The 14,741-nt window shown below is 37.8% G+C and overlaps 1 protein-coding gene across 1 annotated transcript in view; it reads right to left on the bottom strand.

Annotated features, from left to right (window-relative positions):
* Positions 1–14,148, bottom strand: part of LOC115218554 (nose resistant to fluoxetine protein 6-like) — a 66,470-nt gene extending 52,322 nt beyond the window's left edge. Inside the window, exons 1-2 of the mRNA XM_029788454.2 lie at positions 13,535–14,148; positions 7,695–7,888 (exon numbers count right to left, since the gene is read on the bottom strand). Of these exons, the coding sequence (XP_029644314.1) occupies positions 7,695–7,888; positions 13,535–13,877 (537 nt within the window). The 5' untranslated portion in view covers positions 13,878–14,148. The remainder of the gene's footprint in view (positions 1–7,694; positions 7,889–13,534) is intronic.
* Between the last annotated feature and the right edge of the window lie 593 nt (positions 14,149–14,741).

The raw sequence follows: 14,741 nt of genomic DNA, 5'->3' as shown, positions 1-14,741 counted from the left end.
GTCCAGTCAACATGAATTTTATTATAAAATCTGATTCTACTTTCAGTTTTGAGTCACATATTACCTTACATGAGAACACGCAAGGGTTTGATGCAGGAAGGACATCTACCTGTAGAAAAATCTATCTCAACATATTCTGTCTGGTTCACGTAAACATGGGAAAGTAGACGTTAAAATTACGATGATACACATACACTCACACACATACACACACTGACACACACACGCATACTGACACACACACACATGCACACTTACATGCACATACACATGTATATGTGTGTGTGTGTTGTTTTTTAATTTGTAAATTAAATTAGATCACATGAATAAACTAATTTGGTTGAATTGGCCTTTTGGTCTGTTGGTTTTTGGTTCGTTAGCACCCGAGAGTAATCCTTATCATCACGTTTCATTTTCATTATCTTTCTACCTATCTTTCTCCTCCTCTTCTTCATTATCAATTTAAAACTTCGCAGTGTTTTCAGATGTGTATGTGTGTGTGTGTGTAGTATGAAGTTCAACAAATAACACTTGATCATTTAAGATAGTAAGGATATTAATAAAATAATACTGCTAAAAAGCCTTTAGAAATACAGCTAGCCTGGGTTTCCTGGTTGAAATATTAATTTATTTTGCCATTTGTCAAGCTGGCATAAACAAGAAAATTTAGTAAATGTGTTCGAAATAACTGAGCTTTGATTTTGTATGTACATTTAGAAATGTACAGTGCAGGAGTGGCTGTGTGGTAAGTAGCTTGCTAAACAACCACATGGTTCCGGGTTCAGTCCCACTGCGTGGCATCTTGGGCAAGTATCTTCTGCTATAGCCCCGGGCCGACCAATGCCTTGTGAGTGGATTTGGTAGACGGAAACTGAAAGAAGCCTGTCATATATATGTATATATATATATATATATATATATATATATATATATATATATATATATATATATATGTATATATATATATGTATGTGTGTGTGTTTGTGTGTCTGTGTTTGTCCCCCTAGCATTGCTTGACAACCGATCCTGGTGTGTTTACATCTCCGTCACTTAGCGGTTCGGCAAAAAGAGACCGATAGAATAAGTACTGGGCTTACAAAGAATAAGTCCCGGGGTCGATTTGCTCGACTAAAGGCGGTGCTCCAGCTTGCCGCAGTCAAATGACTGAAACAAGTAAAAGAGTAAAGAGTAATATCACAGAGCGATCCAGAGGGGATAATTAACTGCACAGGAAATTTAAGCTGTGTTTTACAAGAATAAAAGGTTAGATAAACCAACACTAGAATGGGCCATGGTGTGTTTGGTGGGTAATCCTTAATTACTGCTATGATGAATTTTGTAAAATATGAACATGAAGCAGGAGTGGCTGTGTGGTAAGTAGCTTGCTTACCAACCACAGAGTTCCAGGTTCAGTCCCACTGCATGGCAACTTGGACAAGTGTCTTCTACTATAACCTCAGGCAATCAAAGCCTTGTGAGTGGATTTGGTAGACGGAAACTAAAAGAAGCCCGTCATATATACATATATGTATATGTGTGTGTGTTTGTGTTTGTCCTCCCAACATCGTTTGACAACCAATGCTGGTGTGTTTAGGTCCCCGTAACTTAGCGGTTTGGCAAAAGAGACCGATAGAATAAGTACTAGGCTTAGTCAAGCAAATCGACCCTAGGACTTATTCTTTGTAAGCCTAGTACTTATTCTATCGGTCTCTTTTGCCAAACCGCTAAGTTACGGGGACCTTAGCACACCAGCATTGGTTGTCAAGCGATGTTGGGGGGACAAACACACACACATATACATATACATGACGGGCTTCTTTTAGTTTCCGTCTACCAAATCTACTCACAAGGCTTTGATTGCCTGAGGTTATAGTAGAAGACACTTGCCCAAGTTGCCACGCAGTGGGACTGAACCTGGAACTCTGTGGTTGGTAAGCAAGCTACTTACCACACAGCCACTCCTGCTTCATGTTCATATTTTACAAAATTCATCATAGCAGTAATTAAGGATTACCCACCAAACACACCATAGCCCATTCTAGTGTTGGTTTATCTAACCTTTTATTCTTGTAAAACACAGCTTATATTTCCTGTGCAGTTAATTATCCCCTCTGGATCGCTCTGTGATATTACTCTTTACTCTTTACTCTTTTAATTGTTTCAGTCATTTGACTGCGGCCATGCTGGAGCACCGCCTTTAGTCGAGCAAATCGACCCCAGGACTTATTCTTTGTAAGCCCAGTACTTATTCTATCAGTCTCTTTTTGCCGAACCGCTAAGTGACGGAGATGTAAACACACCAGGATCGGTTGTCAAGCAATGCTAGGGGGACAAACACAGACACACAAACACACACACATACATATATATATATATATATACATATATACGACAGGCTTCTTTCAGTTTCCGTCTACCAAATCCACTCACAAGGCATTGGTCGGCCCGGGGCTATAGCAGAAGACACTTGCCCAAGATGCCACGCAGTGGGACTGAACCTGGAACCATGTGGTTGTTTAGCAAGCTACTTACCACACAGCCACTCCTGCACTGTACATTTCTAAATGTACATACAAAATCAAAGCTCAGTTATTTCAAACACATTTACTAAATTTTCTTGTTTATGCCAGCCTGACAAATGGCAAAATGAATTAATATTTCAACCAGGAAACCCAGGCTAGCTGTATTTCTAAAGGCTTTTTAACAGTATTATTTTAATAATATCCATACTATCTTAAATGATCAAGTGTTACTTGTTGAACTTCATACTACACACACACACACACACACACATCTGAAAATACTGCGAAGTTTTAAATTGATAATGAAGAAGAGGAGGAGAAAGATAGGTAGAAAGATAATGAAAATGAAACGTGATGATAAGGATTACTCTCGGGTGCTAACGAACCAAAAACCAACAGACCAAAAGGCCAATTCAACCAAATTAGTTTATTCATGTGATCTAATTTAATTTACAAATTAAAAAACAACACACACATACATATACATGTGTATGTGCATGTGTGTGTGTGTGCGTGTCAGTATGTGTGTGTGTGTGTATGTGTGTGTGTGAGTGTATGTGTATCATCATAATTTTAACGTCTACTTTCCCATGTTTACGTGAACCAGACAGAATATGTTGAGATAGATTTTTCTACAGGTAGATGTCCTTCCTGCATCAAACCCTTGCGTGTTCTCATGTAAGGTAATATGTGACTCAAAACTGAAAGTAGAATCAGATCTCTCTCTATATAAACGGCAGTTTGTCGGTGCGTTTTCTGTGTGTCTGTTTTCTCGTACCCTCACTCTGACCACGGCTTTCAACCGATTCTGATGAAACTTGACACACACATAGCCCAATGTCATAATTCAAAACTAACGCAGCGAAAATTGTGAAAAGTTCCCCCAGTTCTGAAAAAAATCGATAAATTTGACATGGGGTCGAGAATCAGAAACCCAAACCACAGACCGTCTAGGGGACGCAACTCCACCTTTTTTAACTCTCAAAAAAAATTTACCATCATTTTTTTTCCATTTTTTTGCTATTTTTTGGCTATAACTCTCTAAAAATGCTTTATAGTTATTTCCCTTACAAACCTGAGCAACGCTAGGCGATACTGCTAGTTTTATAATAAAATTCATGTTGACTGGACTTAAATGTTTCGCATAATGACTTATTCAACCAACCTTTGGTTGAATAAGCTGTTAGGTGAACGCTTATGTCCAACCAATATGAAATTCATAATATATATACACATATAGGTGTAGGAGTGGCTGTGTGGTAAGTAGCCTGCTTACCAACCACATGGTTCCGGGTTCAGTCCCACTGCATGGCACCTTGGGCAAGTATCTTCTACTATAGCCTCGGCCAACCAAAGTGGATTTGGTTGACAGAGACTGAAAGAAACTGAAAGGCAGCGAGCTGGCAGAAACGTTAGCACGCCGGGTGAAATGCTTAGCGGTATTTCGTTTGCCATTACGTTCTGAGTTCAAATACCACCAAGGTCGACTTTACCTTTCATCCTTTCGGGGTCGATTAAATAAGTACCATTTATGCACTGGGGTCGATATAATCAACTTAATCCATTTGTCTGTCCTTGTTTGTCCCCTCTGTGTGTAGCCCCTTGTAGGCAGTAAAGAAATAAGAAACTGAAAGAAGCCCATAATGTGAAATAAAAAGTCTTGCTCAAGGATACAGCATGCTGCTGGGAATGGAACTCACAGCCTTATTATTGTGAGTTGAATACTGTAACCACTTGGCCGCATGCCTTCATGTCAGGATACTTATTTGTGACATCAATATGAAGATCAGCAGAAAATGACATTGAACTGATTGTTGAATCAAATAAAGAAAGCAGTGAAATTGAAGAATGCCTGATATTGTTCTGTAACATAAACAACTTTTTCGCCAGCTACATCTATTTCCTACACAAAACAATCTATATAAATAGACATGGTGATCATCTGATGGGAACACCTACTATGAAACTAATGTTGTTAGCATTAATGCTCATTGGAAGCATCGATGTTCAAACCTGTTAAGGAACCAATGTAGGAGCAGATCACCACCTTGTGAAAGCTACATTGAAACTTCAACTAAAGAAGCAGAAGCTCACTCCCATCAATATCTATAAAGCTGAAATGCGAAAAAGTTGTTTGATTTCTTGGTTATTTGTCTCATTTTGGGATGGGAACGGTTTAAGGATCTGTAGATGGGGTTGGATTGGCGTGAAAATTTACACTGGGGTGGGCAATGGTGTGAGAAGGGTTGCAAGTCACTCGGGGCTACCGCTTGGTTGCCATGGTGAAGAATATGGGAAAAATTGAGTCTTATGGGATAGACAGGTTGCGCTGTTTGAATAATGGTGGCTTTTTGTGTTGTTGCAGGGGCTAGAGGTGGTTATCTTTAATTGTGGGTGTAAAAATTTGGGGGATTTTGGAAAGCGGGGTTAAGAAGAGGGCAATAAAAGGAACCAGACAAAGAAGACAAACAAAAGAAGAAAGGGGAAAGGAGACAACACGCACAAAACAACACCACCACCAAAACCCGAATGAAGCACGGGGTCAAAATAGCTAGTATATATAATTAAACTAAAATTTCTCAAATTAACCTTTTGATCGATGTTGACTCTACTTAAGTAGAGTACATATCACTTATGATTTCATTTATCTCTCTCTTATAATTCCTATATTTTTTTCTTATTATCTTAAAAAACAACAACAATCATCAACATATTATTATTATTTGACTCAACTCATATATGGTCTTATTCCTGGTAGAATTTATGTGGGTAGCAGGTTACTTCTTGTAACCTTAGATAACCACAAGATTTCAGTAATCGTTCAAGAGCTCAAAACCCTTCCGATAATCTTTTTTTTATTACTATTGTTGTTGTTGTTGTTGTTGTTGTTATTATTATTATTATTATTATTAAGGCACCGAGCTGGCAGACTTGTTAGCACACCAGGAAAAATGCTTAGTGATATTTCATCCATTTCTACGTCTTGAGTTCAAACTCTGGCAAGGTCGACTTTGCCTTTCATCCTTTCGGGGTCAATAAAATAAGTACCAGCTCAGTACTGGGGTTGATGGAGGAAGAGGAGGAGGATCATCATCATTATCATTATCATTATCATTATTATTATTATTATTCAAGTGGCAAGCTGGCAGAATAGTTAGCACACCAGGCAAAATGCTCAGCAGTATTTTGTCTGCCATTATGTTCTGAGTTCAAATTCCACCAAGGTGGACTTTGCCTTTCATCCTTTTGGGGTTGGTGAAATAAATACCAGCTGAACACCAGGATCCAGTCTGATCTGGCAGTGTTTCTATAGCTGGATGCCCTTCCTAATGCCAAGAACTCCATGAGTGTAGTTGGTGCTCTTTATGTGCCACCAGCACAGGGGCCAGAGGAGGCTGGCAATGGCTTTTTATATGCCACCAGCATGGAAGCCAGTCAAGGCGGTGCTGGTATTGGTCACATTCAGATGGTGCTTTTTACGTGCCATCGGCACAAGTATCACAACTACAATTTCCACTTGATTTTCATTTTGATGTTGATGTACTTGACTCTATAGGTCTTCTCAAGCACAGCAGGTTGCTCTATGATCCAAGGTACTTTTGAATGGGCTGGGGGTGGTTATGCAAAACTGGTGTAGGATACAGCTGTGAACTCACTTTATTTGCCCGTCTTTGCAGTCACAGCATATCTCCAGAGGTCTCGGTCTTTCGTCAATGCCTCTGTGACGCCCAGCGTTCGAAGGTCATGCTTCACCACCCCATCTCATTTCTTCCTGGGCCTACCTCTACTTCGGATTCCTTCAACTGTTTGGGAGTGTCACTTCTTCACACATCTCTCCTCATCCATCCATAGAGCACTGGCATTGACCACTGACCACTGGCACAGGAGCCCGTCAGGCGGCATAGGCATCAACCATGTTCAAATGGTACATATTACATGCCACCACCATGGGTGCCAGTCAGGTGGCACTGGCATCGACCACGTTTGCATGGTGCTTTTTACATGCCACCAGCACGGGAGCCAGTCAGGCGGCACTGGCATCAACTACGCTCTATGGTGCTTTTTATGTGCCACCAGCATGGTAAATGTAGATGTAAAGAAAAAAAATAGAAAGGATGATGATGATTCAATCCTTCCAGTTCTTAAAGTAAATACATAGAAATATCACGTGACCCATCATGTGACCGACCAGTCCATCAGATGTAGTTACACACCGCTGGTCACAATGCGTTCGCATTGTTTTAGCCTTCGAATGACGCTACCCCGCTGGCTAAGCGAGCAGGCCAACAGAGGAAAGAGTGTGAGAAAGAGTACAGAAGGGATCACCACCCCCTGTCGGAGCCTCGTGGAGCTTTTAGGTGTTTTCGCTCAATAAACACTCACAACGGCCGGTCTGGGAATCGAGACCGCGATCCTACGACCGCGAGCCCGTTTCCTTAACCACTGGGCCATTGCACCTCCACACACAGAAATATAGAAAAGCAAATAATATAATAAAGATTCATAAATCCTTTAGCATTCAGATTTCTCAATCAAATGTGATGCTTTTACATTCACATTACTTTGAATGCATCATGCATTATCTTGTAGCTTAGAGATTTCAGTGATGTGATTGAATATTTTTAGAATGACATTACAGGGTAGGTGTGAGAAGCTGGATCTGGTCGGTCTGAGCATAAAACAGGTAGAACATTTGGGTTGGATGTGGCTGGTTTATATGTTAAAGGGTTAATGAAAATTGGAGTGGCTGTGTGGGTAAGTAGCTTGCTTATGAACCACATGGTTCCGGGTTCAGTCCCACTGCGTGGCACCTTGGGCATGTATCTCCTACTATAGCCTCAGGCTGACCAAAGCTTTGAGAGTAGATTTGGTAGACGGAAACTGAAAGAAGCCCATCATATATATTTATATATGTGTATGTGTGTGTATACATTTGTGTGTCTGTGTTCGTCCCCCCCAACATCGCTTGACAACCGATGCTGGTGTGTTTACATCCCCGTAACTTAGCGGTTCAGCAAATGAGACCGATAGAATAAGTACTAGGCTTACACTTACAAAGAATAAGTCCTGGGGTCGATTTGCTCGACTAAAGGCAGTGCTCTAGCATGGCCACAGTCAAATGACTGAAACAAGTAAAAGAGTATAGATTATTTTAACTTGATGACTACATACCATATCATTCATACTTGTGAGTGCTTTGATTGGAAAGATGACTTGGCAGTATTTTGGTTTGAAAGGCTGAAGCATAAATTCTGTTGAGTTGGCAGGAATAGCTACTTTTGCAGAGTTACATTCATCAAAAGAACCAGGAAATGTGAAGTCTCCTTCAAGAATCCCACTTGGTGGCTTCCCATAAGAATCAAGCACTGTAAAAGAAAAATGTCAAAATGTAAAAATCTTTAACAATTATTTTGAAAATATTTTTTAGATGAAAGAGCAAAAATAAATTTCAGATAACAGGGTGATATAGTAAATGTATTAAAGCATTTAATTTGATCTTCTTTTGTCCTAAGTTCAAATCCCACCATATTCAAAGTAGCTAGTCATTCCCTTGGAATAAATAACAGAAATGCTAATAAAATATTATTTATTCTTTTACTTGCTTCAGTCATTTGACTGCGACCATGCTGGAGCACCGCCTTTAGTTGAATCAAATCGCCACCAGGACTTATTCTTTGTAAGCCTAGTACTTATTTTATTAGTTTCTTTTGCCGAACTGCTAAGTTATAGGGACGTAAACACACCAGCATCGGTTTTCAAGCGATGTTGGGGGGGACAAACACAGATACACAACATATACACACACATACATACATATATATATATATATATACATATATACGATAGGCTTCTTTCAGTTTCCATCTACCAAATTCTCTCACAAGGCTTTGGTCGACCCGAGGCTATAGTAGAAGACACTTGCCCAAGGTGCCATGCAGTGGGACTGAACCCGAAACCATGTGGTTGGTAAGTAAGCTACTTACCACACAGCCACTCCTGTGCCTGTGCATTCTGATTTTTAGAATAGGTTTAGCATGTTCTTAACTTTGTAAGAGGCATCTAAAAGGGTTGGCTTCAGGAAATGCAATCAGTCATAAAACACCATCAAATCTCTCTCTATCTCTCTCTCTTCCAGCCAAATCATACTTCCTTTCCCATAATTTTCTCTTATTTCCAGTACTCATTCTTCCATCACCCTTTCTACCTCCAATTATCCAGTCTTCCCCATTTTGTTGTTCATAATTTTTCTATTCAACCTCTTTACTAGCAATCGGCATGAAGCACAAAAATGATGATGATGACAATGATACAAGGATAAATTCAATAACTGTAACCATCCTTGACAAAGTGATCTTGTGTTTAATTAAGGGTGATCGATATTTGTGTCAATCTAATGATAAGTGCTACATTAGAGATTTAAGCTACTGCTGTACCAAGTCAATGATCATGCTTTAGTTCTTAAAGTAATTTCACTTCATTTATCTATCCATCCATTCATTCAACTATTCATCTATCCATCTTCATATCCCATTATTCCTGTGAGTGTCATCAGAGCAGTGTCCTTTGATAAGTCATTCAGAGTCTGTCAGAAGCAATGATTAATAAATGTTCCAACATGATTCCCAACTGGAACCAACCAAGGTTATGAATATTATTCAGCCATCTCACTTGTGATTTTCCCCTCGGTCTCCTACCAGTTGGCCTCATTCATAAAAATCTGCCCTGTGATTCTTTCCTCAGACAACCTGTGGTACCAGAGCTGTAAACTTTCAATGGGAGAAATACCTCAACAAGGAGCAACTCTCTGATTTCTGAGCTATGCACTCCATTGAGTGAGGAATCCTATTTTGGTTCCTGATACTCATGATCATACCCTTTTGATCACTATGATCTATGATTGTAAATACAAGTGACCAAAATGGAGTTCCTCTGAAGAAACCCTACTTCATTTATATTTATAATAACAGTTCCATGAGGCCTCATATATATGACACATGTACAAAGTGGGTCAAAAGTCACACTATCATTTAATACATATTTATACTTTAAATGATGGTGTGGCTTTTGGCCCACCCTGTTTGTGAAAAGATACATACATTTATTCTCTGAAATGTTTATACCTTGTTAAAAAAACTGAAATATTACAACTTACTCCAAATATTCTTCATACTCAATCATAATTTTAAATCACATGTACAAAAGTTAATATTTTAGCAAAGGTAAAAGCTAACAATATTATTTCCTGAAATGCTAATATTCTTGAGAAAGGCATAAATGTCCTAATCTCCTATTCTCTTTACCTCTGGTATAAACCTGGGGATCTTTCTGATTATTATTAATTTTCAGTAAAAAAAAAAAAGAAAGAAAGAAAAAACCCATTAAAATTAGTCAGCTCTGATTGTAGACAGTCTCATGATAAAAGTACTCCAGTGGAGGCGCAATGGCCCAGTGGTTAGGGCAGCGGACTCTCGGTCGTAGGATCGCGGTTTTGATTCCCAGACCAGGCGTTGTGAGTGTTTATTGAGCGAAAACACCTAAAGCTCCACGAGGCTCCGACAGGGATGGTGGTGATCTCTGCTGTACTCTTTCACCACAACTTTCTCTCACTCTTACTTCCTGTTTCTGTTGTACCTGTATTTCAAAGGGCCGGCCTTGTCACTCTCTGTGTCACGCTGAATATCCCCGAGAACTACGTTAAGGGTACACGTGTCTGTGGAGTGCTCAGCCACTTACACGTTAATTTCATGAGCAGGCTGTTCCGTTGATCGGATCAACCGGAACCCTCGTCGTCGTAACCGACGGAGTACTTCCTCTCTAAAAGTACTCCAGCTATGAACTTCCTGTCCAGCCATGTATCTCCTCTAGCAAGACACCTGTGCTCGCTTATATGTCTATCATACTTAAGCTTTTAAAACCTGATGTAAAGCCATCTCTCTTTCTTTCAAATACACTCCTACTTGATAGAGGGGAATTTGTTTCCTTTTTCCTTTGTTTTGCAGCTTATTTGGAGACCTTACTAGTGCTGGTGTCATGTAAAAAGCACTCAGTACACACAGTAAAGTGGTGGGTGTTAGGAAGGATCCAGTCATAGAAACTATACCAAAGCTGAGATTTGGGCCTGATGCAGCTCTGCAGCTTCTTGAATCATGTCATGTCAAACTGCCCAACCTAAACCAGCATGGAAAATGGATATTAAATGATGATGATGATGATGATTATATCCAGAACTTACGTTTTTTTAAATGTTCTTTTTAAGAAGTTGTAAACTATGCTTAATTCCAAGATTAAAACAAAAAATTATTTTATATGAAAGTTTGCTAATAAATAGACAAATGTTGAAAAAAAACCAAAAAAAAAACCGGTGAATTTTAACTCACAACATTCAATTATTAAACATTCATAATTGCAATGAATAAATAAAATTGAATATTAAGTATTTAAGGAATTTTGATTTACTGTCGGGTAACTTTTGGCCAACGCTATATATATATATATACATACACATACATATATATATATATATATATATATATATATATATATAGGGTTGGCATCAAGTCAAAGATTTCCTTATGGGTACAGCAATTATATATCACCTGAGAAGATACAACTAGATCTCATTATACAGGTAAACTGTTGCTTAATTTAAATCCTGTATATATGTGGATCTATATTGTATCGAAACATGTGTAGTGTTTATTAGATAGCCGGCTAAATGTACTCCTTCCTGTTGACTATTTATTGAAAATTACAATATTAGTCCTCTTATAATTTTCTCATACCTCTGTTTATATTTTATCTAATATGAATAATATAATGCATCTAATAATAATAATAACTAATTCATTTGTATGCATATACATGCACGTATGGATGTACATTTAAATGTAGGTATATGTATTTATGTATATTTATGAAGATGTAAAAGTATGTATATGTGTGTGTATTTATATTTATAACTTAACCTTATGTACTTTCTAAAATCTCTGACGAAGCCTAGAGAAACACCCAAGTACCTCAATTTCATCTACTAATTACTTCAGTCCACTGGAAGGATAAAAGTAGAATGAGATATTTTTGTCTCTGGGTGAAACAACTGTATGATATTATCCCAATTTCTATTGCTATAAGTTATATATTCTAATAATTACTGATATTTTTATATTTTATATATTATATATGTAAAGCATAATCTCTCTATATATAAAGCTGAAGTTGTCTGTGTATGGCAGGTTTGGTAGCCTTCAACTAACACTATCTCCTCCGAGACCCTGCGGCGCAAGTTGACCAAAATTGAGAGTATGATAGAAGAAGGCTTGCTCTTCCTACCGTAGAAGAAAAATTTCAAATCGGACAATGTTAACACCAAAAATTATTTACATCAAAAAGTTGCTTTTTTTCTATGAAAATACCTATTTTTTTACGATTTTTTGACTGCTGTGTTGCCATTTTTCGGTGTATTTCAACCAGAAAAATGTTCACTTAAAGAGAATAACAAGCTACATAATCCGAAATTTTTACTTTTCAAAAATTCCAATTCTAAAGGGTCGAAACAAACCCGAGCAACGCCAGGCGATACTGCTAGTATGTTATACATATATGTATATTGTTAAAGTTGTCCTTTTAGTAAATAAATAAATTGACATAAAATAATGTCTAAAAGTTGAATGCCACCTATTGATCCCTTCCATTTTCTTATTGCTCTCTCTCTGAGAGAGAGAGAGAATGTATGTATGTACACACATACACATATGTGGGTATGTGTGCATGTATATGAATATGTACATGATGGGCTTTCATTCTCATAATCCATTCACAAAACCTTTATTTGGCTTTGGGCTATAGTAGAAGACACTTGTCCAAGATGCTATGTAGCAGGATTGAACATGAGACTACAAGATTAGGAAGCAAGCTATTTAACCACACAACCACACCTGCACCTATTGATGTACATACTCTTTTACTCATTTCAGCCATGCAGCTGTGGTCATGCTGGAGCACCACCATGTAAATGAATATATAAAATTGAAGTTAAAGAGAGCAAATGATTAGAAATTAAAGGCTGTGTGGTAAGTTATAGGTGCAGGATTGGCTGTGTGGTATGTAGCTTGCTTACCAGCCTCATGGTTCTGGGTTCAGTCCCACAGCGGGACACCTTGGGCAAGTGTCTTCTACTATAGCCTCGGGCTGACCAAAGCCTTGTATGTGGATTTGGTAGACGGAAACTGAAAGAAGCCCATCATATATATGTATATATATATATGTGTGTGTGTGTGTGTGTTTGTGTATCTGTGTTTGTCCCCTCTCCCACCAACATTGCTTGACAATCGATGCTGGTGTGTTTATATCCCCGTAACTTAGCAGTTCAGCAAAAGAGACCGTTAGAATAAGTACTAGGCTTACAAAGAATAAGTCCTGGGGTCGATTTGATTTGACTAAAGGCAGTGCTCCAGTCAAATGACTGAAACAAGTGAAAGAGTATTGCAGTTCTGTCAAGAGAACAGACACGTTGTATCATCAAGATTGGAAACATTATCTAATGTTATGGTATCATATCCAATGTTATGGTATTGAAGTAGAAACTAAAATTTGTTGGATAAAAAGTACCACTCTACAAAAAGTAAGCCTTTTACTTACGATGACAGTACAGTATGATACATTTATTTAGTCTCATAGTGGTATCAGATCCCTTACAGTTTCTTTGGACCATTCATATCTGTCATATACTTTTGAAAGTAGGCAGTGGTGCAGCTAGGGTGTGTGCTGTCCAAAGAGTAATTGAATCTGCTGCTCCTGGTCCCCAGCCCCTTGCTGCCATTTATACAGGATTATAACCCAAAAGTGCTGCCCTTATAAAAGCATTGCTCTAGGCAAATCATCCCAATTACCTCCTGCACCAGCTATACAACTAAACATGGGTATAGATGTCTTATAAACATTGCTACATATGGAAAGAGGTGAGGATTTGATAAACACTGACGAAAATTTAGTAATATAAAAATAAAACTTACTTTGTAGTGCCCATGGGTACCTGTGAACAAGGGATCCAAGAAATGTTTTGGTATCTTCACAACATTTTTTTGATACATTAAGGGAAGAAATTTTCACACAAATATCATCAAAAATCAAACTCTTAGCTTTCTCAATTTCATGCTTGTTGTTATGAAGATATTTATTTGTAGACAGTTTGTCCAGATAATTATAGCCTTCAGCATCATGATATGGTGAACTAGATAAATTCTTGCTATTTGCTAAGATACGCCATAGTTGTAAGTAGTGTGGGGGATACTTTAGAGAAGCATGTATCGTTGGTATAATTACCAAAAAGATTATTATCAAGATTTGTTTGTTCATTTCTTAATGTTTACGTTTTTGGTTAGAAAACGTGTTTTCTGGTTACTGTTATCTTTTATGTTATTTTCTTATGGTGAAGAAGCAGTGTTCCTTCTATCAGTTTCAGACCAGATCTGTGTTGACTCTGATGGTAGAGTTGAGAGGTGTCAACTGGAATTGAAATTGCATTGGTTGATTTAAGTACTGTCTGATGATTTAGTTGGTTATCCTGTAATAGTTAATTGTAGAGTGCATTGTGTCAATAAGCACATATCTCTCTGATAAGTTCACCTGTATCTTTGAAAATAAGTACAAAACTGTATTATAAAATCATAGAATGATATGGCAATGTAAAGTTAGCTCAAGAGGTCAAGGTTTGTTTTTTATTTTTGTTTTGTCACAAAATTCAAAAGGATAAAAAAAAACCTCAGACAATTGTAATTATATAAATATATTAGATGAAAGTTCATTTATATGTCTTACAAAATTCTAGTACAGTTGTACTGAAAGTGCTTGACTAATACACTGATTACACAAACACACATGTGTAAAATATATGTAAAATACATGTGTGCATATGTATGTATACACACACACACACATTCTTTTCTACTTTAGGCACAAGGCCCGGAATTTTCGGGTAAGAGGCTAGTTGATTAGATCAATCTCAATACACAACTGGTACTTAATTTATTGACCCCAAAAGGATGAACGGTAAAGTTGACTTCGATGGGATTTCAACTCAGAACATAAAAACAGACGAAATATTGCTAAGCATTTCGCCTGGCATGCTAACGTTTCTTCTAGCTCACCTTATATATATATATATATATATATAAAGTGTGTATGTGTAAATATATGTATAAATTATTAGTGATGGAATTA

This window comes from Octopus sinensis, linkage group LG1 (assembly GCF_006345805.1).
Source record: "Octopus sinensis linkage group LG1, ASM634580v1, whole genome shotgun sequence".
NCBI classification, from domain to species: Eukaryota; Metazoa; Mollusca; class Cephalopoda; order Octopoda; family Octopodidae; genus Octopus; species Octopus sinensis.
Note: the sequence above shows the minus strand (reverse complement) of the source record. Positions and strands in the feature narration are given on the sequence as shown.